Raw genomic sequence first — 23,412 nt, forward strand, 5'->3', positions numbered from 1 at the left:
CGGTGGCCTTTGGGATACGGGTGGACACATTTCCCTCACCAGATGGTGACGCGACAAGCACATGGGCCCCTCCCCCGGGCGCCACACAGCCTGCTACAGGACGCGGACTCACTCCGCACGTTCTCCTCCGTGGTTCGCTCCATTCTGAATCCTTTCAACTTTCCCCCAGTTTCACCGTGTGCCCCTCAGGGCACTGTCTCCTTCCTGGGGACACGTGCGTTCTGGTCTATGGCAGAGTTTTGTGACAACATTTACAGCACGTTTATTTTTTGCCATGTTAAGAAAAAAAAAAAACTTAATGAGAAAAGGACCTCATTGGTTTCCTGCCGCTTGAAACAGCATGGTGGTAACCAACAGGAGTTTTTTAGTGATAATTTGGTCTTTTTTGATGTTTTTCAAAATTGCTATGCACACTATTTCTTTTTTTTATTAGACCATATATTCTGAATTCTTTTGACTGCTTTGAAAAATGCGTCCATTATCTTAATATTGCTATTTTTAAAAATAAAGTGCCTGTAGATTCTCAGAGTGTATAGAATTTGCTGTTTTTAATTACTTAGATCCTATGTAAATTAAAGTTCCTGTTAAAAAGGGGCATGCTACGGAAGCCACCGAAGACCTTTCATCCCAAATAAAGATAGAGGGCTCACGTGAAGACTGAAATTACAATAAGGAAGATGTAGTTTTCTGTGGTCTTTGAAGCACCCGTGTTGCTAGAAGCATCACTTGGTACGTTCGGCTGCCAGAGAGATACACACAGGGGACACACGACACCTTGTGTTTCTGGGTTTATAGGTAGCTCATCCCGGGATGGGGGCCTGACGACCAGACGTAACAGTGACAGCCAGTGTCCTCGCCACCCTGAGTGAGCACTCGCCCTCAGAGAAGGCACAAAACAGCCTGTCTGGGAAGAGGCCTAAGCCCGCAGGCCCTCAGAAATCTTAGCAGAACAAGGCAAGCAATGCGACAGGCTGTGTGTGAGTCAGTGACTTTCCCTAAGCTCCCGGGATGGCTCTGTGTCAGACACATGTAGCCTCATTTTGAGAAAGAGCGCTTCGGTCATTCTCAGTTTCTGACCACATTTCCAACAGAGATCTTAAGGCTACGGGGGATTTGCAGCAAACAGGAATCCCTATCCCAAACACAGTTTCCCTGGATATTATATATTTGGTGTCCCCAATTTGTGAGCAGTTTCAAATGCAGAAATCTCTATTCTCCACTGAAACTGGAGAATGTAATACCGCCATTAAGCAATGAAATTTTATCATACATGATTAGCGATGTTTTTTTCCTTTTAAGGTGCCTTCATGTGTAATATGTTTAATAACACGTGACGATCCATACTACAATCCAGTGAAACTATCGAAAATTCACCCGTGAGGAAACTGAGGCACAGAAGCTCAAGATCACACACTAATTAGGGGAAGGTTTTGATTAGTTCCGAGACCTTCTGCTGACTTTTACCCAACAAGGTTTTTTTTTGTTGTTGTTGTTGTTGTTGTTGTTATTGTTGTTTTAACTCTATACAGTGAACTCTTTACTAAGTTCTATAAAATACCTAGTAGGAAAAAAATATGTTGTTTCAGTCTTCAAAGGTTTATAATCTGTAGGTATTAGGAATTTTCAATCCAATCAGTAAAATGACTGGTATGCCTCTCACTTACTTTTAAAGGTTAGTAAATGGGATACATTAGTATATTTGTCACTGAAGAAATTTAGTAACATATAGAATATCCACATAGAATACATATAGATCCTAATAACTTTAATTAAGGGTTGTGATAGAAGAATAACATATATGCGTTTTTTACTCCATTTTGGCTATTGGTAAGAATCTACATTCCTATTTATTAAGTGGTGAATTTTCTTCATTTCCATTATTTTTAGAAGCAAGGTCTTACTTCTACTTTATAGAAATCTAAAATCACAATTTCAAAGTTATTTCACCTAAAGAAGTTTGAGATTGTCTTTATGATGCTAAAAACAACTGGTGATTAAAAAAAAAAACGAACAAAAAAACATTCACTTACAGTTTTTAGTGCCATGGCACATCAGAAAAATCTGTTTGATTATATTAAAACATCCACACTAGTCTGCTGTATTTTACTGAGTCATTAGTTATGATTCATAAATAATTTTGCAGAGTCTATAACTCCTACAATTTTTTTTTTTTAATTTACAAAGCCCTTTCTAGCTTTCCTAGCATTGATTAGTGATTAGGACTTATCAGTGGGCATCAATCATCCAGCAGAGTTCAGGACTGGAATTGAGATATAATTCCTATTTTTTATCCAAATCCCAAACTCCTAATTTCCAGTACATCCTCCTCCCCCACTTTTTTTTTTTATGTAGCCCGAATCTTTTCTTTTAAGCCCTGGAGCTGAGTGGAATCAGGATTAAGAACATCACTTGGCTGGTTGATGGTTCATGGTTCAGAATTCAGGACGCCCCACGTTTTGTGGGATTGAACTGGACTTCCCTTTCCCTGGCAGAGAGCTAATTAAGAACTACTGAGCGTGAGGCTCCCTAGTGAACATCCGTCGACAGCAGATGTCATCTTCTCTATCCATTATACAACAAAAGCAAAGTCCAAACGCTCCAAGACCCCGACATCAGGGGGCAAAAGACGTGTCATTAAGTAATGTGACCAAATAAGTAAACTGATGGAAATTTGCCCCTGCCCCCCTCCCCCACCCCGCCACACTGAAAATTTGGACCAAACAGTTGTGTGCATGCTGGATGGTGGATGATATTGTGAAGCCTGTGACTGTTTTGAAAATGTAAACCAAACTGGCAAAATTAACTTCCGTTTAGTTATCTTAAGACAGCCAGAGCCACAAACTCTGTCAGTATAAACTCTGTTAGGAATTTCTGGACAAACTTAACAAGTGGAGATGGTATTTTTCATCTTGGGCCTAAGCAAACAAATAGGTTGTTTTCAATGGCTTTTGAAATTTATAGTATTTATACTATTTCAGGAATTTGCAGAATTATAATTTAATCCATTGGATTGTTTCTAGCCTCTGAAGGGCCAAAAGGAACTAGATTTTAAAAAATTCTTAGCAGTTAGTCAACTTGAGAGTTGAGCTTTAGAGAAAATTTATTTGAAAGAAAGCAACTTTTGGGTAACTACGTTTTGGTGCTAGCTAGATTTAGTTCAAGTGTGTTCTCTCATACATCAGAGATCACTATAACAGAAATAAGTAGAAAATCTAGAAAACTAAAACATAAAGAGATTATGAATTAAACTGATCTCTGTAATGCAATTGATGTTATATTAGTTCTTGCCTATCATAAACAATTAAGTTGATTAGATACTATGATTCTAGTATAGTCTCCTACTCTGTATTCTTTTAATAAATAACTACATTCTGAAAATTAGTCATGGGCATTAGCATACAATATGAACTATTGGGAAAAAAAGAAATATAGAAAAGTTTCTATGTTAAATCAACAAACACACTGACACCATTTAGCTGCAGAAAACTTGAATTCAGATTCTTCATATTGAATATTCCTATTGGTAGAATCTCTCACTCTCTCTTTATCATTATACTTATGCTCTGCTTTTCAGGAACATATTTATAATGTTTCTATATCAAACAACGTGTAAAGGATGGGAAATTGAGCCTTGCCTGGCATTATTAGAGTAGATTTAGACATTTATAAAAGACACAAATAAAACCTGTGTGAAAACTACACAGATTTTTAACAAAACTGTGTTTAAACATTAGACATTTCAGATAAACTGAAATTTAGTGTATGTATACTACTTTTATGAAATCTTTTTATACAATAATTAGACCTCATCAAAACCACCAACATGATCCAAACAAAGAAGATAGTTTTTAGTGAAAACATGATCATTAATATTATTTCTTCATAATTGTTATATATACGTACGTACGTACGTACACACACACACACACACACACACAATCAGCCTGGTACTATATATATATCCTCTTAGGATAGCACCCAGCCGATTACATAACTAGTTTATCAGAAAGTCAATGAAAAACATCTTTACTAACAAATATTTTAAAACTTTACACTCGAATTAGATATGTTCAAAAAAAGGATTTGAAATAACCTAATAGCACACATAGCCGACTACAGTGGTTTTTCAATGATTTTTTTGCCTTGTGGTTCAGAATAAGAAACACAATTGAACTTGCAACCCAGTACACACACACACAACTGAAATAAAAGTTCTACGGAACAATATTTACCCTTATTGTGGGTAATGCATTCACTCCGGTATTTTCTATTATATTCTATTTCATTTTTAAATTGCTTGCCAAGACCCATTAAATTGATTTCGCAATCCACCAATGAACTGCAAACCAAGATTTAAAGACACCAGCCTAAATAATAATATATATTGTGACTCTCTCGTGGTATTGCTAATATAAAAAAATATTGACACTAAGTGCAAAATATTCCATAAGGCACATTGTAGCAATTGAATCTAAGACAGTTACTCTCTCTCAGCCTAAAGAGAACACAATTTTAAATTAAGAACAAATGTCTTTCTCTCTCTCTTTTTTTTTTTTTTTTTTTTGGCATTTAGAACATTTTAGAAGACTTACACTTCAATATCTAGGGAAATTTATTTCTAAGAAGATAAATCAGTGCTGTCATAATACTCCAAGAATCCAAAGATTCCCTGGAGTTGCTAGTCTTTCATAATAATTAGTCGACTAATTTTCCATTTTTCGAACTTGGTATTGGCAGTAAGAAATGTAGCAGCCAAGTGTGTCAGTCCCTTGTCATGTTCATACCCTCAGGGACCAATTATATGACTTTGTTCCTTCTTTAGAGGATGAGATAATGGTCGCGCTCAGTCTCTGCAATAGAGAACCAGTGACTTCAGATGTCTTTGAACTATGAGGAAGCAATGTGCATAATTAGGTGTTCAGCAAACGCCCCTTCATGCTGGCAATAATAATAACAGAGAGCGAGGCAGCCAGGTTCCTGTAAGGGCAGCCTACAACGCGGGAGAACAGGAATGCATTTTGCTTTTCAATAGGAAATTCTTTCTGTTTGCATTGTTATAATGCAAAACACTGTGTATTCCCATCGATGCCTTCCTAATAACGATCATTTATTAAATACCACTGTATAACCTACGTGTATGTGTGCGCCTTTGGAGGGAGAGACAGGCAGACAAACAGACAGACAGATAGAGATCTTAAGTGACATATCTAATGAAGTAGCCTATTTCTATCTTATCCACATTCTAGAAGTAATGTAACTTGTTCAATATCATATGGCTAGTTACTAAAAGCCAGGTTTTAAATCTAGATCAGGATGATGTCAAAACTCACGCTATTCCCATGTTATCTATACTCAACTTGCTTTTCCAATTGTCTTTGTTGTTGTTGTTGTTGAATTAATAAACTTTATCTTTTTTTAGAGCAGGTTTGAGTTGATAGGAAAACTGAGCAGGAAGTACAGAGAGTTCACACAAACTCCCTCTCCCCTCTGCCCTTGGTGTCCCTGTCGTTAACATCTCACTTTTCCAATTAAGTCATTGGTATCACTCTAGCACAGAGACCACTTGGATGGACCAGTCACTGCTCCCTGAGTCCACTCAGGGACACTTGATTTGGCTCATAGCACCACCACCTGGAAAGCCTGCCTCTAGAACTACCAGTCAGAATCTTACCCAGGTCCAATGCCATCTCCTCCTGGAGCCTCCCATAATGCCCTCCAAGTATCGGCTCTCTTCCCATCCAGAATCCCCAGCATTTAGTTTTAGTTGGGATCGCTCATCCTTTTCCCCACTCTGCCTTGTTCATAGTCACATGAGTGGCAATTTGACCTGACATGTAAGTTAATTAGGAACAGGGTTGAGCTAACAGTCATTGTATTCTTTAACCATTTATCACAGTATCTTAAACACAGTACACAGGATGTCTATTGAAGCATGCTGAGAACCAGACAGTGGATGAACACTATGAGGCAGGCAAGAAGCTGGAGAGAGGGGTGGAATGTCTCTCGGATCGCTATAAAGGAGGCATCTTGCTCTCAGTAACTGTTCGCACCTCATCCCTGCCTTTCAGATTAATAATACTTTAGTAATTAGGTTACTTGGCAAACTTCTGCATGTTACCTAATCTACATAGGCATAAAAGTCAAATGCAGATTTGTATTTCTGTCGGAAGTCATTCTTCAGATTATTGCCTCTCCCAGGATAGGGGTGCCTTCAGGCAAATTTGAGTACAGGTCGTTAGTACAGATCAAGTTATAAATTTTGGTCAACCTGACTTTTCTTAAAATTTTTAAAATAAAACTAATATATGCATAGGTTTTCTAAAAACCAAATAGCTTAGAGGATTCTGTTGTATTCCTCTTTGTACCATCTGGCTCTGTGGAGGAAATACATTAACCATTTTTTGTTCTTTACACTCATATTGGTTATATCTTTATAGCTAAATAATCTGGTTAGGTGTCTGTTTCTTGAATTTTTTTCAACTTTAAAATTATCTATTAGTCTCCTGCTATAATATCTACATCTACAAAAAATAACTATAAATTCCCTTTTGGATTTAAAATGTTATTGTTTATCTTTTTAGCTTGTACTATAACCCTCTCTGGCTTCTGTTTTGCTTAAATGAAGGTAATAACAGCAAAGAGGATATCAATTTATTTTAACATCATTACTACGAGAAAACATCATTTAAACATATGGTCATATAAATTCTGGATAACCTCTAACCCGCTTTAAAAAAAATCTATTTAGGTCTTTTCATATGTTTTACTTGTGTAACTAGTTTCTTCTGAAAATGCACTCAAAAGCTGAAATATCTGTGGTTTTCTTAAAGTAGTTACTTTTAACATGGTTTAAAAGTTCAATGTGATCATTTTAACAGTTTTTATTTTCTTACAGCATTCTATTCTGTAGGCGTAACAAAACAATGAAAGAAATATGATGATTATAAAATGTCCCTTGCAAAAGGAAAAATACCAATGGAAACATACTAATCCAATTGATTTAAAATGTACCGAGAAGAATCTCATGTCTGTGGGTTCACTGACTTCTCTCTTTGTTCCCTCCAGAATGGATGACATATTGATTGGGGCACCTCTCTTTATGGAACGTGAATTTGAGAGTAACCCTAGAGAAATAGGGCAAGTTTACCTGTACATGCAAGTGAGCGCTCTCGTCTTCGAAGACCCTCAGGTCCTTGCAGGCACCGAGGTGTTCGGGAGATTCGGCAGTGCTGTGGCACATTTAGGAGACCTGAACCAAGACGGATACAATGGTAAGTTACGCCGATGTGTGGAAATTGTTTCTGTGTCATTACTTAATGTTACTGTTGCCTGAGGGAAATGATGGGCATTTTGAAGTACTTGCAGTGCTGTATGTGCTACAGATATTATTATTGATGTTCGATAAACTATAAAACAAATCTCATGTTTTGATTAATATAGATGTTACATAGAAATTTTCTTATATTCACTTAAGGCATCATGTAACAGCTCTAAAAACAGGCAGCAATTATTTTTAATGTTGGTATTTCGCTTTAGTGACTCGAAGAGAACTAGAGAAGCTTCTATATGTACAGAGTCAAGACGAATAAAAACAAGTTGATACGTTAGCAAGTATATTGCCTTCTGATTAACTAATATGGTTATGGATAGGTGATGCTGAATTTTAATTGGTCTGTAAGCTTCAGCTGAAAGTCAGCTTTAGGGTTTACAATAAAGCAGTATTAAATTCTTAGTTTAGGGTTGTGGTTCTTTAAGTACCCTTTCCTCAGAAAAATCACACAAGCTCACACAAAATTTTGCATACATTTTCAGGGCCTTTAAGTTAAGAGCCAATGTGTAGTGGCTTTCTTGACTGATGTTTGAGGAAGTAATAGAAATTACTCTAATATTCATATTGGATCAGGTATTGGTCTTTAGTATTTGGTATTTTACTTTTATGATTTCTTTGAGAAAACACATCTTAGCAACGTATGGTTAATAATTTTTAAAGTACCATAAAAATAATGCATATTAAAGCTCATGGTTTCAAGGAACTGAAAAAAAAAAAAGACAAGTTCGTGTTTAACTGATTTGCTGCTTTCAAATATTGCTCTATCCCTGAGTCCTCATGTAAAACAAATAATGTTAAATTACCACTTAGTCATCTTTTTCATTATATTTTTTTCTATTTGTCTTTTCTCGCAAACCCTTCATAATATTTTTAAGAGCTAAGAGGAGCATTTTTAACAACATATAAGGGGTTAGGCCTCTCGGAGCCTTGGCATCTTTAAGTATAAAGTGGGTGAATAATGTCACGCTCACTGGGATTAATTGAGGGGACAGACATAAAGTCACTGATTCAAAAGTGAGATCAGGGCTCCTTTATACCTGCCATATGACAGTATCTCTGTTTCTACAACAATCTGAGCTTTTAGATCATTTATCTTTACCTGTTAAATGAAAGTGGACTTATAATCCTCATTAGGTCATCAAAAAATCGATTCACGATTTATTCAGTCTTATCAGACTTGCCTAGGAATAGAAAGAATGAGAAAATGAGGACACATACTGTCATCTACTGTGGTGGACAATTAGGTTATTGTGTTGCAGAACTCTTTTTCATATAAAACTAAGTATTTTTGTTTATTGTTTGGAAGAATCTCGATGAGCATACATGTAGAAGGTATTTTTCATTCAATGCTATATTTGAATGGGAGTTGGGCAACAGGGCTCTCTCTGGGTTTCTCAGAGTCTTCAACTATAAAATGAGTCTTGCCTATCTCATGGGACGATGTAAGCACTAAAGGATATTATCTTTTTTTTTTTTTTTTTAAATAAGAAGCTCCCAAAGGTGCCTCACCTGGTCCATCCAGCCCCATGGTCTGATCCAGTTCAACCTGTCACTCACTAGGTTCCCAGGTGGACCATGCTCTGCCTGCCTGCTCCTCAATGTCAGCCATATGTGTGTGTGTGTGTGTGTGTGTGTACACATACATATATATGTACACATATACATATATGTACATATATACGTATATGTGCATATATACATACGTGTATATATATACATATATACACATATACACATTTATACATATATACATACACACACACACACGCATATATATATCTGGCTACCTAATTTAAAATAACAATATAGTCATTCTCCATCACATCAATAGTTTTAAGAGTCTCTACATGGCATTTGTCACATTCAATCTTTTCTTGGTTATTTCTTTATTCAAACTGTCTATGACTTGCACTAGAATATAAACTTTCTACGAGCAGTGTCTGCTTCACCGTCGTACCTACTGCATCTAACACATAGCAGGTACTCAATAAAATATGGATAAAAGACAGTAAATAGTTTACTTTCTGCAGTACCACAAATGTTCGTGAAAAAACTTAGCCCTTTGGACTGTATGGTACTGCTCTTCTATTGTACTTAATTCTATTCCTAAAACATTTTTCTTTATTCAAAAAAAGTATGTCCCTGTGTCCCTGTTTGTAGACATTGCCATCGGCGCACCCTTTGCTGGCCAGGATCAAAGAGGCAAAGTGCTAGTTTACAACGGCAACAAACGTGGCTTAAACACCAAGCCTTCCCAGATTCTGCAAGGAGTGTGGGCCTCGCAGGCTGTCCCTTCCGGATTTGGCTTTACTTTAAGAGGCGACTCGGACATCGACAAGAACGATTACCCAGGTAAGCTTTTCTTTCTTTTCCCACGAGAGAGGCCACTTCCTGGGGAGCGCCCATGCTCTGGGAAACGCGTCAAGTGTCAGCGGCTCTCACTCCAGACAGGTGAAGGCCAGGCTTCCCCACCGCACAGGTGCTCTGTGTGTGCGTCCAGAGTGACTTTCAGGAGAAACAGAAGGCAGACAAAACAAACCCTCCCTTTCCTGTCAAGAAAAGCAAGACGGCTTTTTAAAAAAAAAACTTCACTGGACATAAAACTTGTCAGCTCTGCAACAAAAGTTTTTATTTGAAACCCCTCTATTGACAAAGACAGCTTGTATCAGATATATTTCTAGAGAAATTTAGTTTAACCCCGTAATTCTCTGTTGAGCTTATAAGTCCTAGTAATTAACTTATGAATCTCAACGTTTCTGTCATAAAGCTCCCATTTTTAGAGCAGAGATATTTTTCCGGCCACATTTTAGGGTTTTTCAAAGATAGATTGAATACTTTAAAGTGAAACAAAAAGATTTCATGATAGAAATCATAAACCATTCTTGATTAGCTGATTCACACTGAGGACTCATGCAAACCCGTAAAGCAGAGAGAGATAATTCATCTTTTGTGCATGCTATATGAAAGTACGGATTGATCTTAAAAGAAATATTTTGGCAATTGGCATTTTTAGCAGAGAATGTTTTTTTACGGTTCAATGTTCACTTTTATCTTAGTTATGATAAGATGGTTTCAATAAATACTTAGAAATCATTAATAGTTAACTGACAGCTTCAACTATTTATTAAAACCTTGTTTCTTTCCACCAACCCTCCCCTAATTGTGTATTTTCCACATGCAGAGCTTTTTTTGGTTTAGGGCAGCATTCCAATCAACTGGCTGCCTAAATAAATATCACTTATTTCGATCCTTCAGCTTTCTCTTCCTCTCTGGGATCAGGCACAAAGCATACCACAACATATTCTTATAAATTTGCCAGGAGTCTTTCCGGGCACCTAGACATTGCAGTGGGCTCAAAGCGTTGTAAATGAATGCATCATACCCAAGGCAATTCCAAGAATATTTAGATAACTGTTTTCTTTGGTTATACTATACTATTCTAATCAATGATCATTAGTTTTTGTTTGTTTGTTTGTTTGTGTGTGTGTGTTTTGGTGTGAGGAGGTTCCTCATACATAATATATTCCATTTGAAATCATCCCCAAATTAGTTCCCTTATATGATTTCTTCCTAAAATATGCCAGGGTGATTAGTGAAATGCAACTCCTGGGTTACAACTGTAGGCAAAGAATTCTTTAACGTAGGAAGTTACTGCTCTTCATTATGTTTCCCGTTGCCTTCCCGTAGTACCAGGGAACTTGATAGACTGTGCTTTACAGAAGATAAAAGATATAAAGGCCGTAATCAGCCACGTAGCCGGTCCATCACCTTCCTTTGAATTCTTCTAAATATGGACTAGGAAGGAGAGAAATAGGAACCTTTTCTCTCAAGGAACATTCCCTTCGGAGGAGGGCATGAGTTGGATGGAGATCAGAGCAGCTAAAGTGAGTGCGATGTTAGTCCCTTACTAATGTCTTTTTTATCCCTTTTTAACAATCAGAAAAAGGTCATCGAGGCCATTTGCTAGTCAATCACTTTATCTATTGAGCCCGATTCCATTTACAGCAACTAATGACATTAATACAGGGTATATCTGTCTGTCTGTCAAGGGAATGTTCTTCACTAATGTAGGAAGAACCATTAATGCCACTTAGTCGAATTTTATCCCTGAGGACAGTCTTGAAGGTTTCAGAGTTCATGTTAGGTGGTAGAACTGGTTCCGGTCCCAATTCTTCCTCTTCAATGAGAATATAGATGTCATGTGATTTATGATCCTATAACATATTCCCTGATCCTCATTCTATTGCAAAAAGAATGCCACTCAAAGAAACCTTTTTACGTTGACATCACGTACTCGGGGACTTATTTAGAGGAAAACTGTCCTATGGGCAGGCAACTAGATTCTGACTGGTACAGCCAATTTGAAATTTGAGGCATAATTCAGGAATCAGACGTGTACCATCCCTCATTTTTCTGTAAATGAATTCCATCTAGCTCTCAAGCCTCCATTTCACCATGGAAGGGTAGGGGAGGTGGGAGTGAGTAAGGAAGGGGGGACATTAAAGATGACTCTGGAATTGTGATCCAGTGTACCCAAGAACAGTATGGTTTAACGGACAGACATGGGGAGATTTAGTTATAGAAATATAGAGATTCTCTTAGAGAAACAATAGTTGGAATAATTTTCCTAACATTTAGCTTTTTTTGGACTCCTTACGATAAATATTGTCATGGGCATGCATAAATAGGAGTCATAAGTATTTTCGTTGCTGGCACTGAAATTCTTTTTCCTACTCAAAAAATAGATGTGTCCGGGTTTCTACGTTGGCGCTCATCGGAAAACTAGGGTTGACCAGAGGAGTATCTTGTACACATTAATTGAGTGAAAGCATTTCAGAGAAGAAACAGCTGTGATAGGAATCTCTAGAATTCAGTGACATGGTCTAATCGTGTTACACATGATTGTATAACAACACCATCTGCTAAGTGCACGGTCCAGACATCGGAGGGTGGAGGAGGGGGCATGCTGGTTTTGTGGAGGAGCAGAAATCATACAGGCAATAAAAACCGGAGGAAAACATGGGCCAAATGCCAAGACTATCATTGTGTTCAGGCCCCTCATAAATGCTTGTATCATGAAGCCATCTCTGACAATTATACCAAATGAACTAAAATGACCCATTTTCTGTTTTAATAAGTGCTCTGTGTGTGTGTGAGCATGCAAACAATCAAATGAGAAGCTAAATATGAGAAGAAATAAGAAGGTGGTTTTTACCAAAGAGAATAATGTCTTTTAATCAAAACTTGAGCTCCTTGAATTGATATGAAGTTCAGTTGAACTAAGTTCAAATTTTATAGTCAAAGGTTATTTCTACTTCTCAAGTTTTTTTTATGAAAAACAAAATATGATGTTCTTCTTGAGCAAGATTTTCATAATTTCATTATAAACACATTGGAAATTAGAATATTACCATCCTTATAAAAAGACATTATGAATCTAGACTAAATTAAGCCAACTGAAAGAGTTTTTACGCTCGAATCTGGCAGTGTCATAAAGAGAAGTAAAAAAATGAACAGAGAGATAAAAGATGGTTCTAGCACCAGTTCTTACAAGACAGTGTGACTTTAGTACCTCAGCCTCTCTGGACCTTGCTTTCCTCCTCCGGAAGTGATGTGGATGCATGGGACGCTTCTCCGAGGGCCCTTTGAAGCTCTAAACTTTTCTGATTCTATAATCTGAGGTCTGGACTCTCTGCCTCCCCAGATCCGTCTGTAATATTGGGTAGATTATGAAGGCTCTATCTTTGAAAAAAAAAAAAAAGATTTAATTAAACTAGACAAAACTTTTTCCTTTACTTTTTCTTGAAAATAATTTTAGACAAAACCATTATAAAGATAGTAGAGAGTCCCACAAATCTTTCTCCTGGCTTCTCTTTGTATTGACATCTTACATAACCACAGTACAATTAGCTACTAGTTCATCTATAGACCAGTTAGAAATTCTAATAGGGTTTCACCACTTCTCGTACTGGTGTTTTTCCTTCTAGTCCGGAATCCAGTGCAGGACCCCACACTGCATTTGCTTGTCACGCCTCCATAGACTCCTCACTCTGTGACAGTCCCTCGACCTTTCTCTGCTGCCGTGACTTGGACACTTTTGAAGGATATGCCTTGACATGTTGATAAATGCCCCTGAATTTAGATTTGTGCGATGTTTGCTCACGCTTAGATTGGGGTTATGTATTTTTGGCGAGAATACCACATGACTGATGCCACGGCCTCTCAGGGCATCGCCACCAGAAGTACGTGATGTCGGCTGCCTTTTCACACTTTGCTCACTTGCTTGCAGGGATCCTGGCCAGGTTTCCCGCTGTAAAGTTACTGTGTTTCCCTTTGTAATAAGTATCTTTGGAGAGATACTACGAGACTAGGCAAACATCTTGTTTATTATCATACCTTTCCTATTAATCTTAGCATCTATTGATGATTCTTGCCTGCAACAATTATTACTGCCTAATTGTGATTTTTCTATTTCCATCATTCCTTTTACTTATATTAATTGCAATTCTAATGTAAGAAAAAGATCCCTCTTCTATCCATTTATTTATTCAATTTGTATGGACTCACGCATATTTATTTTACTTAATGGGCTATAATCCATTTCTCTATCTATTTATTCTTGTTGCTTAAATTGTCCTTTATTTGGTCAGCGAGAACTCCCTCCAGTTGGTTCCTGTGGTCTTTTAACATTCCCATCCTTTTTGTGCATTTCCTTACTTTCCGACATGGCAAGATAATTCAGGCCCATCTTCTACTTTCCCTGCCCCAACCCTGGAATCAACCATTCTCCAAAGAGCTCTAGTTCCTTTTATTATAGAATGGTAGTTAGAAAGCAAGATCTAGATACTAGGTGTTCTCACGGATGCTAGGGTGTCAAGGTAAAACTTGTAATGTGCTGAATTCTTCAGATCGCCATGTTCTCATTTGTTATAGCTACATTTCAAACCATTGATGTTACTTGAAATCGACATATTACATTTTTATTATTTAACCTATATTTCGTAAGTCAGCATTTTTGCATTCTAGTTGTCAATAACAGGTGTTTGGGCAACTTAAATATTATTCAGCGAATGCTGAGAACTGCCACCAATTTTCTTCATTTTTAAAGATGATGATGATGATGATGATAGCAGAATTTCATATAATGTTCAAGAGTTGTGCTTTGGAAATATAATTTATTAATTTATTCGACAAATATTTATTGAGTGCCCTTCATATGCCTGGCATTCTTCTAGGTTTTGAGGCTACAGCATTAATTGAACAAAGATCCCGTCTTCATGGACCTGAGTTCAAGTTCTAGCTGTAACACCTCCTCAAGCCTCAGTCCTCATTGGTAAAATGGGTGTAGCAGTGCCTAATAATAGTCACCCTTTAAAGGGGTGTTGTGGATGTTAAGTTAGATAATACATACAAAGCAGCCAACTCTGTGAATAACACCTAGTAGCAGTCATTCATGTTAGTTACAAATGACATATTGATACAATGTGACGTCATCCCTGCCCTTAAGAGACAATGCAATCATGGAGAGAAAGCATCCAACAGTTAACTGTAACACAAGACAGCATATTAAAGAGTTTTAAGAAGATTGAAAAATAATGAATGAGTTAAAAGAGAACATTCTTCTAGCTTAGGTATTCAGAGAGCTTCATGAGAGAAGTAATGGTTAAGAGGGGTCTTAAGACATAGGTATGATTATAAAGTGGTTAGAGAGAAGACTTTTCAGAAGAATACAGCATGAGTAAAGACTCAGAAATAAGAAAAGGCAATTTTAGAAGCGATTTGGTTCAAACCGATGAGAGCATAAGTGAAGAGAGTCCATGAAAGTTAAATTTGGGGCAGACAATAAAGGACCTTGAAAAGCATGTCGAATAATTGGTGCTTCATTAGGATAATAATGGAAAACGAGACCATGTTTTATATTTCAAAATGGCACTTCAAGAACTTCAGTTGTCAGCACCGAGGAGAATGAGCTGTTATGAAAAAGGAACTCGAGGTTAAACGCCCCGAAAGTTCCGCAGGTGAGAGAAGCGAGCTGACCCAGGTGAGGGCCGCAGGGTGAAGGTGCTGGAGGACAAACGGCCTCCGGGCCGCCTTCAGCTCCCTGGGAGGGCTGAGGGCTGGCGGATAACTAACCAGCCCCCCCCCGTCGCTCGGGCAGACAGCTGGGGAGCCGTCCTGCACACTTCTCAAGAGATCCCAGCGGCTATTTCCTCGACTTTGAAATGTACATTTACATTCAGAGGCGTGTTGGTACAAGAGCACTTTTAGTTTTGCAAAAAACCATCAAGCCGTCTTCCAAAGTGGCTGCACCATTTGCATTCCCAGAAGCAGTGAGTGAGAGTGCCTGTTGCTTCATGCCCTCACCAGCACCTGGTGTGATCAGCGTACCAGATTTGGGCCACCGTAGTAGGTGTGTGGTGTTATCTCATCTTGTTTCAATTTAAATTTCCCTGATGACTTATCGTGTGGAGCATCCTTTCATGTGCTTATTTGCCATCTGTATATGTTCTTTGGTGGGGTGTCTATGAAGGTCTTTAGCCCATTTTTAATGGGGTTATTTGTTTTCTTATTGTTGAGTTTTTAAGAGTTCTTTGTATATTTTAGATAACATCCTTTATCGGATGTGTCTTTGCCAAATATTTTCTCCCAGCTTGTGGCTTGTCTTCTCATTCTCTTGACAGTTTCTTTCACAGAGCAGATGTTTTTAATTATAATGAATTTCGGCTTATCGATCATTCTGTCACGGATCATGCCTTTGACATTGCATCTAAAAAGTCATCACCATATTCAAGGTTATCCGGGTTTTCTCCTGTTATTCTGTAAGCATTTAATAGTTCTGCAGTTTACATTTATGTCTGTGATCCAGTTAATTTTGGGGAAGACTGTAAAGACTGTGTCTAGGTTTATTTTTTTGCATGTGGAAGTCTTGTACTTTCTTTGATAGCTAGTCATGACGTACTAGGTAAAAGGAGCTGCTGTAGACAGACCCTTGGTAGTGCGGTGGTGCGTGTTGGCAGGTGGGGGGGGGGGGAGTCCTAGGATCAGGTCCCAGTCTCTCAGTGAACCTGTGCCGCTGGACTGTGAACTTCACCTGTGCTTCTCAGTCCTCACCTCCCCATCGCCAGCACCACCACCTAACGTGGGACAGATGGCTGGAGTTTGATATTTCCCTTCTCCATGTCTGTTAGGCTCTGGTTAAAACGTTTCTCCTGAGGGCAGACCTTGCTGGGAAGAACAGAGTGCTCTGGCATATTTCAAAATAGTTCCTTCTCTGCGCCACTTGCCAAAAGCAGGAGGAGATTTTTTTCTCTGATGTTCACGGTGAGAACCTGGTAGAGATGCAGCAGTTCGAACTCACCAAAGCGCACTCCTCCCCAGCCCCAGGGACTTGAGCCCTCTGGAGTTTTTAACTCAAAAAGCTGACCACATCAAGCCTCTGGCGTTGTTCACCAATGACAGTCCAGACTCCCCACCCCAGCGCTGGTTCCCCTGGACGCTGCCACTTTAATAAGTTGTGGCTCTTTGTCACTCTCCGATTTGCAGGGCAGGAGCTTGCTCCATGACTTCGCTTCTCTTAGAGATCGAAGATGTGTCTGTTGCAGTTCGTTCAGCCTTTTACTTGTTGTCAGGACACAGTGACCGTGTCTGAGCCCCTTACATGCTGGGTCAGAAACCAGGAAGTCCGTCAGTTTAAGTTTAAATGTACCACTTTCGATCATAGAAGCTGGCTTCTTCCTGAAACCCACAGCACCAGTAAATACGACAAGATATCATTTATACTTGATCTTTTTCAGCTACAGTTAGTAAGGACTTGCTGCCTTGCCATGGTGGGCAGGGAGGGAGAAGATGAGGAGTTAGATTAAGTCTTTCTGTGTTCGACCCTCCATATTATTTCTGGCCTCCCTCTGCATCTTAATTTATTAACACAGAATTTAAAAGCCATATTTTAATATAATCTTCTGAAGTATCCCTTCTGGGTTTTTTTGCACACCCTGGACATTTTCCCAGAGTTCATTTCCCATTTAGGACCCCAGTTCAAATGTCACTTCCTCAGGAAGCTTTTCCTGACTGTTGTCCTTTCTCGAAAAACAATGATCTCAGATTGAAATTATACATTTGTGTGATTTTTTTTTGATAACCATCTCTTTCGTGCCATTGGACTGGACGCTTGGTTGGTGGAAGGCAAGCACTGGCTTTGATTTTGCTCACCATGGGATCCCGTGTGCCCAGAGCAGTGGCTGATGCTAAAGCCCCCCAGTAAATACTTGCTGAATGAGCGGATGAATGGGAACGAAGGAGTGAATGAGTAAACCAATTTCCTCACAGCCACACGCCTTGGCACATAAACCGCTGCTTTCCCCTCTCTTTACCTGGCCACTGTCTTCCAACTCTACTTAAATCTAAGAAACTATTTTATTCCTGTGCGGAATAAGAATGGACGTATAAGTAGAGACGATGATGTCCCTTAAGAAACACTTCGGCATTCTCCCCTGAGACCACGGGAGGCTCCACTCACGGTGGCGCATTTATTCTTGACAAACAGAACCCTTGACCCCAGCTCTGTCTTCACTGGGCATTGAAATGTCGACTGTTGTTCAAACAGTTAGACCAGGAAAACAGGTAGTCGGCATGACAGAAACAGCAACAAAGTTGAGAGTCGACAGCTAGAATATAAGTGCCTTGAGGGCAGGAAACGTGTCTGTCTGCTCACCGCTGTATCCGCGGCAGCTAGGACAGGGCACGGCTCATGGCGGGTGTTCAACGAGTTGTTGAATGGGGGTGCCTGCGATAGGGAACCACTGCAGAAATGTTCTCCCCTTCCCTTCCTGTCTCCCTGGCAACTCTATACATTTGTACGATAAGTCCTTAATGTCGCCGATAGGTTCTTGGAACTGCGGCGAAAGGATGTACAACAAAACCAATTTTACCATAGGCTCATTTATATAAACAAGAGTTCAGGTTCTACGGCATCTCATAAATTATAATGAAATGACGTTGAGCGGAACGGCATTATTCAAGGATCTGCATCTTAGCGTATCAGTGTGCTGGAGCTGCCGGAGCAGAACACCACACACTGGCTGGCTCCGGCTACAGACATTTATTTCTTCACAGTTCTGGAGGCTGGAAGCCCAAGATCAAGGTGGGGGCTCGACTGGTTTCTCCCGAGGCCTCTCCCCCGGGCTCGCGGATGGCCCCCTTCGCCCTCGCATCGTCTTCCTTCTGTGTCTGTCTGTGTCATCGCCTCTTCTTATAGGGGACACCAGTCAGATTAGAGTGTGGCTTACCCAAATGACATCATTTTAATTACCCGTTTAGAGACCTTATCTCCTAACAGAGTCACATTCTGAAGGACTGGGAGTCAGGACTTCAGCATACAAACTTTGGGGAGTTTGCAAACCAAACAAGTCCCACGAGGTTTTAATCATAGGAATTTTATCTCCTGGGCTGGATGTGGGAGGAGTATCTTGTGAGCTACCAGGCTCTTCGGAAGGAGTCACTCATAAATGGGACTGGTCTTAAAGAAACAAACTTTTCTCCAGGACTGATTGGATAGCAGACACGTTGTGAGTGTGGCCACCACAGAGATAAAGTGGAATGCCTTTGACAGAGTGAACCACAAAGCCGAAGGATGGGGAAAGGTAATTCTTGCAGCCGCAGATACTAATAATGCATAGCAACCCATTTTCTTAAGGCAGACTGATCGTTTGATATTTCACTCATTTATTTATTTTTGGTGTGGGATTTTTTTTTTAAAGGAAAATAAACCCTCAGTAAATTAGAATGTTGCAACCTAATACCATGTTCCAACTCATAAATATTTTTCTTCGGAGTTTATTTGGAAGCATTTCAGACAGATTGTTGGGATTATTACTTTTTGGGGATAAAATCACGCTTTTTTTCCCAAACAATTCTTCCTCAAGCCATAACCCTCCTCTCGGTAATATTTTGCATGTTGCAATAAAAACACAAGGAAGAGAGGCTGCCTGGTCTATTTTTAGATGATCACATTTGCCAAACTCAGGAGACTTGTGTAAATGCCTGCTTCCCACAGATAGGAATTCTTTATTCAGTGCCAAACACTTAAGCCAGTTTCATAACCCACTTGCAAGTCAACATCGCCATATTTACACACCATCTTTAACCCCATCATTTTACACGTTATCTTCAATCCCATCATTTCTCTTACTATCATGCTTGCATGACAGTGAGCAGATCCTGGGTGGGTCCGGGTAAACAGCTCTGCTGGACAGCCCTCATCCATCTTTAAAACACTGTGCTATGCGGGAAGTGGCGTAGAGGAGATCGAGCCTGGATGGTGATGAGAAGTGCCCAGGAGAGACGCTAAGAGCTGTGAGCATCAGCAGTGCCCAGACCATGTGGACCACACGCTCAGGCAGCTGAGTCACGGAGGTGAGCAGGGTTGATGTCCAGTGCTGGTGAAGCCAGGGAGACTGTCAGAAAGCGGCTGGCTGTCCCATCACGGAGGCGAGAGAAGATCCAAACCCTACGGGCGCAAAGCTGACTGAAGAGGCAGAGGAGATGCCTGGATTGTAAGTCGGAGCAGAGACAGCACAGTTGTGGGACCCCATCCAGTTCTGCTGAGATCTTGGTTTTCTTGTCTGGAGAATCTTGAGGACTTCACCAGAGATTTGGCCACGAACAGCGACTTGTCCAGAGCCATTAGTGGCAAAGGGAACCGAAATTTAGAATTCCTAATTTTTTGCCCTTCATTTTGTAGTTTTCCACTTCAGCTAAAACACTGCATTTAAAAGAGGGCTTCGGAGATATCAGAGCGATTCAACAAGAGATGAAAATTGACCCGTAGTTACATGAAAACCTATACACAAATGTTCATAGCGACTTCCCCAAAACTGGAAACGACTCATGCCCCTTAGGCAGGGATGAATAAATAGGCTGTGGCTTTCAACACAGTGGACTACTACTCAGCAATAAAAAGGAGTGAACTTCTGCAACACACAGCATCATGGATGACTCGTAAAGGCATCAATCTGAGTGAGAAAAGCCAGACCCAAAAGGCTACATAACGGTAATCTTGTCACGCAACCGTCAGATTTACACCCCCATCTGTCTCATTTGTTTGGAGGTTCCTTACGGTGATTTTCATCGTCCAGAATTAGTTTAAAATATTGTTTTGAATTCCAAAATAAAAAAAAAAGGTGCTGCCTGATGGCATTTTCAGCAACAAACTTTACCATCAGTAGATTTCTCAACAAGATGAGAGAATAAGAAGGAAGAAGGAAGACGACCGCAGATATGAAGGCTCGGTTTATGCAGTGCGGGCTCTCTGGTGACCATGGAGACTTCCAGAAAATGAGGCTGGGCGATTCCTTGTTCTAAGACCGTCACCACCTTTCCCACTGTCTCCCCCTGCACCTGCCCCCCTCTCCTCTCAGGAAGTTTCCACTCTCCCCTCCCTGCACCTCGCCCACCTCAGCCCAAACATCAAATCCACACTCAAAACAAAGCTGATGTTTTCAAACAGAACTTCTTCCAACTCCAAAATTTTCTTCATAGACTAATGAAATCCGACGCTAGTCCAAGTACCACTTTAAAAGCTCGGCTCTTGTCTTCTTCCTTGTTTAAAAATAACAGTTCTGGAGAAATGCAATACAAAACGGAGGTGTAATATATCTCCTATGACCTCACTTTTTAGGGTTATTTATTCTTGCCAAGTATTCCTGTATTCATGCTAATGTCCCGTTTTAGAAATACGCAGTTGTCCCATCAAAAGCCAAAGGAAAATAAACTGTGTTTCTCAGGCAATGTGAGGTGCTAACAAAGGGCCCTAGCATTTTGGTAATTGTTTTGATCAAGGGGAAAAAAACAATTTTTAGTCGCTAGTTTTTCTTTCAAGAAAAAAAATGGCCAAGTATCCTTGTATAAAGAAAGGCACATTTTGTTTGTTTTTAGAATGTGCTTTTATGAAATTTCTGTAAGAAAGGAAAGTAAACATTAGATAAGGAAAATTATTATTAGATAAGACCTGTTTTGTCAAAGCGAGGGAGAAAGTTTGCAGAGTAATGAATCTGTCTATCATCACCAAAATTTCTTCCGATTATCATTTAAATTCCCAAACATAATGGAATAATGCAAGATTTAAAAAAATTATGTGTAGGTGTGTGTGTGTGTGTGTTTGTCTTTCTGCTTAAAGACAAATGGTTGATCATAAAAGTTGTATTACTTCATACTCAATTAATTGAAGAAAATTGTCTGTTTAATTTCTACTATTCGAAAACCACAAAATAGGAAAAAGTTGATATGAAAAAAATCCCTTTCCCTTTCTCAATGTACGTAGTTCAAATCTCTCTTTGTTACATTTAAACTATATCCATGTTCGTCAGGCTGTTTTGGACAACTCTGCTGGTGTTTAAGATGGAAATGAAATAATAAAACCATTAATCTGAACCAAAATATATATATATTTATGTATATATGTGTGTCCTTCTACATATATGTGTATGTGTATACATGCACATATATGTATGTATACAGATGTATGCATACACACAAACATAAATATATATGTATGTATATGGAACAGATATGTAAAACATGATATAGGACTTATCAAAACAAATCACGTCTTGGGGTCCCCTAGGGAGACCCGAGAATCTTAAGGTCCTGAGTATAAACGCTTCCAGCCTTTTCCAGCAGGCGCGTTACCAACATGATGTCTCCAAAGACCAACATATTTCTGCGGTAGATAACTTTTCCTGGCCGCTGAACCGCGGCCACAGTCTCACGAAGGAAATGGTGGCCTATTTTGCCAGTGATTTTATTTTCCCAGAGTAAGGAAATTCCCACCCTGAGGCATTGGAATTGTCCTTCCTCAAGGAAAGGCCTTCTGCTCATGACCATTATCAGGAGGGTGGGTCTCGGTTTCTCATCTAGAATGGCCACTTAGGCATGATGCAGCGTCTATGTTACTTTCTAGAATGTTCTAGAATCTGGAGCATGTGTGTGAATGTGCGTGTGTGTGCGTGTGTGTGTGTGTGTGTGTGTGTCTCAGAGAGAGAGAGAGAGAGAGAGAGAGAGAGTCCAAATACCTCCGAGTACACATGCAAAACTCCAGCAGAATTTAACTGCACTACACATTAGCCTGTCTTAATAACTGTCTCGTTTTCTTCATCTCTCATCTGTCTTCACAATATTATCTTGTTATTACTTATCTCTCTGTTTCACAGCCATTTTTAAATCTCTGCTCTGGATCTGGCACTACACCTGGCACTGTGGGCGCAGAGATCATGTATTTCTTTATTTTAGCCTGTCCCGTTCCATAAAGTCTGCGTGACATGCCAACCTGGAGAAGGAATCCTGCCCTGAAACGGCTTGCTGTCTTGTCTTCTGTGCCATTTCCAGAGAGTCAATTCTTGAAATTCATCTGTTATTTATAAAATGCCGCCTCTTGGTAATATAAATATTTGGAGCCAAAAACAAAGCCCGTGATTCCTCTCGACTCAGTTTTCATAATGGAACTCTTCTGTGTGGTGTCACGTCAACAGACGTGGCTCAGGCCAAGGGCCACCTGTGTTACACTTGTCTAAATACTGGAGCCTGTGATTACACAGGAAGAAGAGAGTTCATGTCTCTCCAGATCAGTAGCTCTTTTTCCTCTGACCTTAGCCAAAGGGCACTGATACGCCAGAAGACGAATAGAACAGAAAAAGTAAATGTGAATATAGTTGAAAAAGTGGAAATTCTGGCGTGATTTTTTTTTTTTAAAATAGTAGACTTAGAAATGTTGGTTTTTGGCTTCAAAGATATGAACCCTTGGAAAAGAATACTTTATTCCATGTACTGTAGTTGGCCAAGTCGTAGCCCTTTCCTGAATGTGTTCTTCACTCTTACGGACACAGAGCCCCTGACGTGACCTTCGTCCAGCTTGTTTGAACATCAGCAGGCACGCTGTTGAAAACACGGAGCTTTGGAGTTCACTCCTGGCCTATTATCTGAATCAGATTCTGTATTAATTAAAACAAGAGACATTTTGACTGTGGTTTTACCCCTGAAGATGTTTGAATCCATTTTTTTTTTAAAACAAACTTTTTTAAACAAGAATT

The 23,412-nt window shown here is 39.4% G+C and overlaps 1 protein-coding gene across 2 annotated transcripts in view; it reads left to right on the forward strand.

The window, feature by feature from the left end:
• ITGA8 (integrin subunit alpha 8) overlaps nucleotides 1–23,412 on the forward strand; it is a 138,335-nt gene that overhangs the window by 47,078 nt on the left and 67,845 nt on the right. For both annotated transcript variants that reach the window (XM_036228163.1, XM_016134376.2), the window contains exons 12-13: nucleotides 7,066–7,271; nucleotides 9,491–9,682. In XM_036228163.1, coding sequence (XP_036084056.1) covers nucleotides 7,066–7,271; nucleotides 9,491–9,682 — 398 coding nt within the window. The remainder of the gene's footprint in view (nucleotides 1–7,065; nucleotides 7,272–9,490; nucleotides 9,683–23,412) is intronic.

The sequence above is a fragment of the Rousettus aegyptiacus genome, unplaced genomic scaffold, assembly GCF_014176215.1.
Source record: "Rousettus aegyptiacus isolate mRouAeg1 unplaced genomic scaffold, mRouAeg1.p scaffold_m13_p_10, whole genome shotgun sequence".
Taxonomy (NCBI): Eukaryota; Metazoa; Chordata; class Mammalia; order Chiroptera; family Pteropodidae; genus Rousettus; species Rousettus aegyptiacus.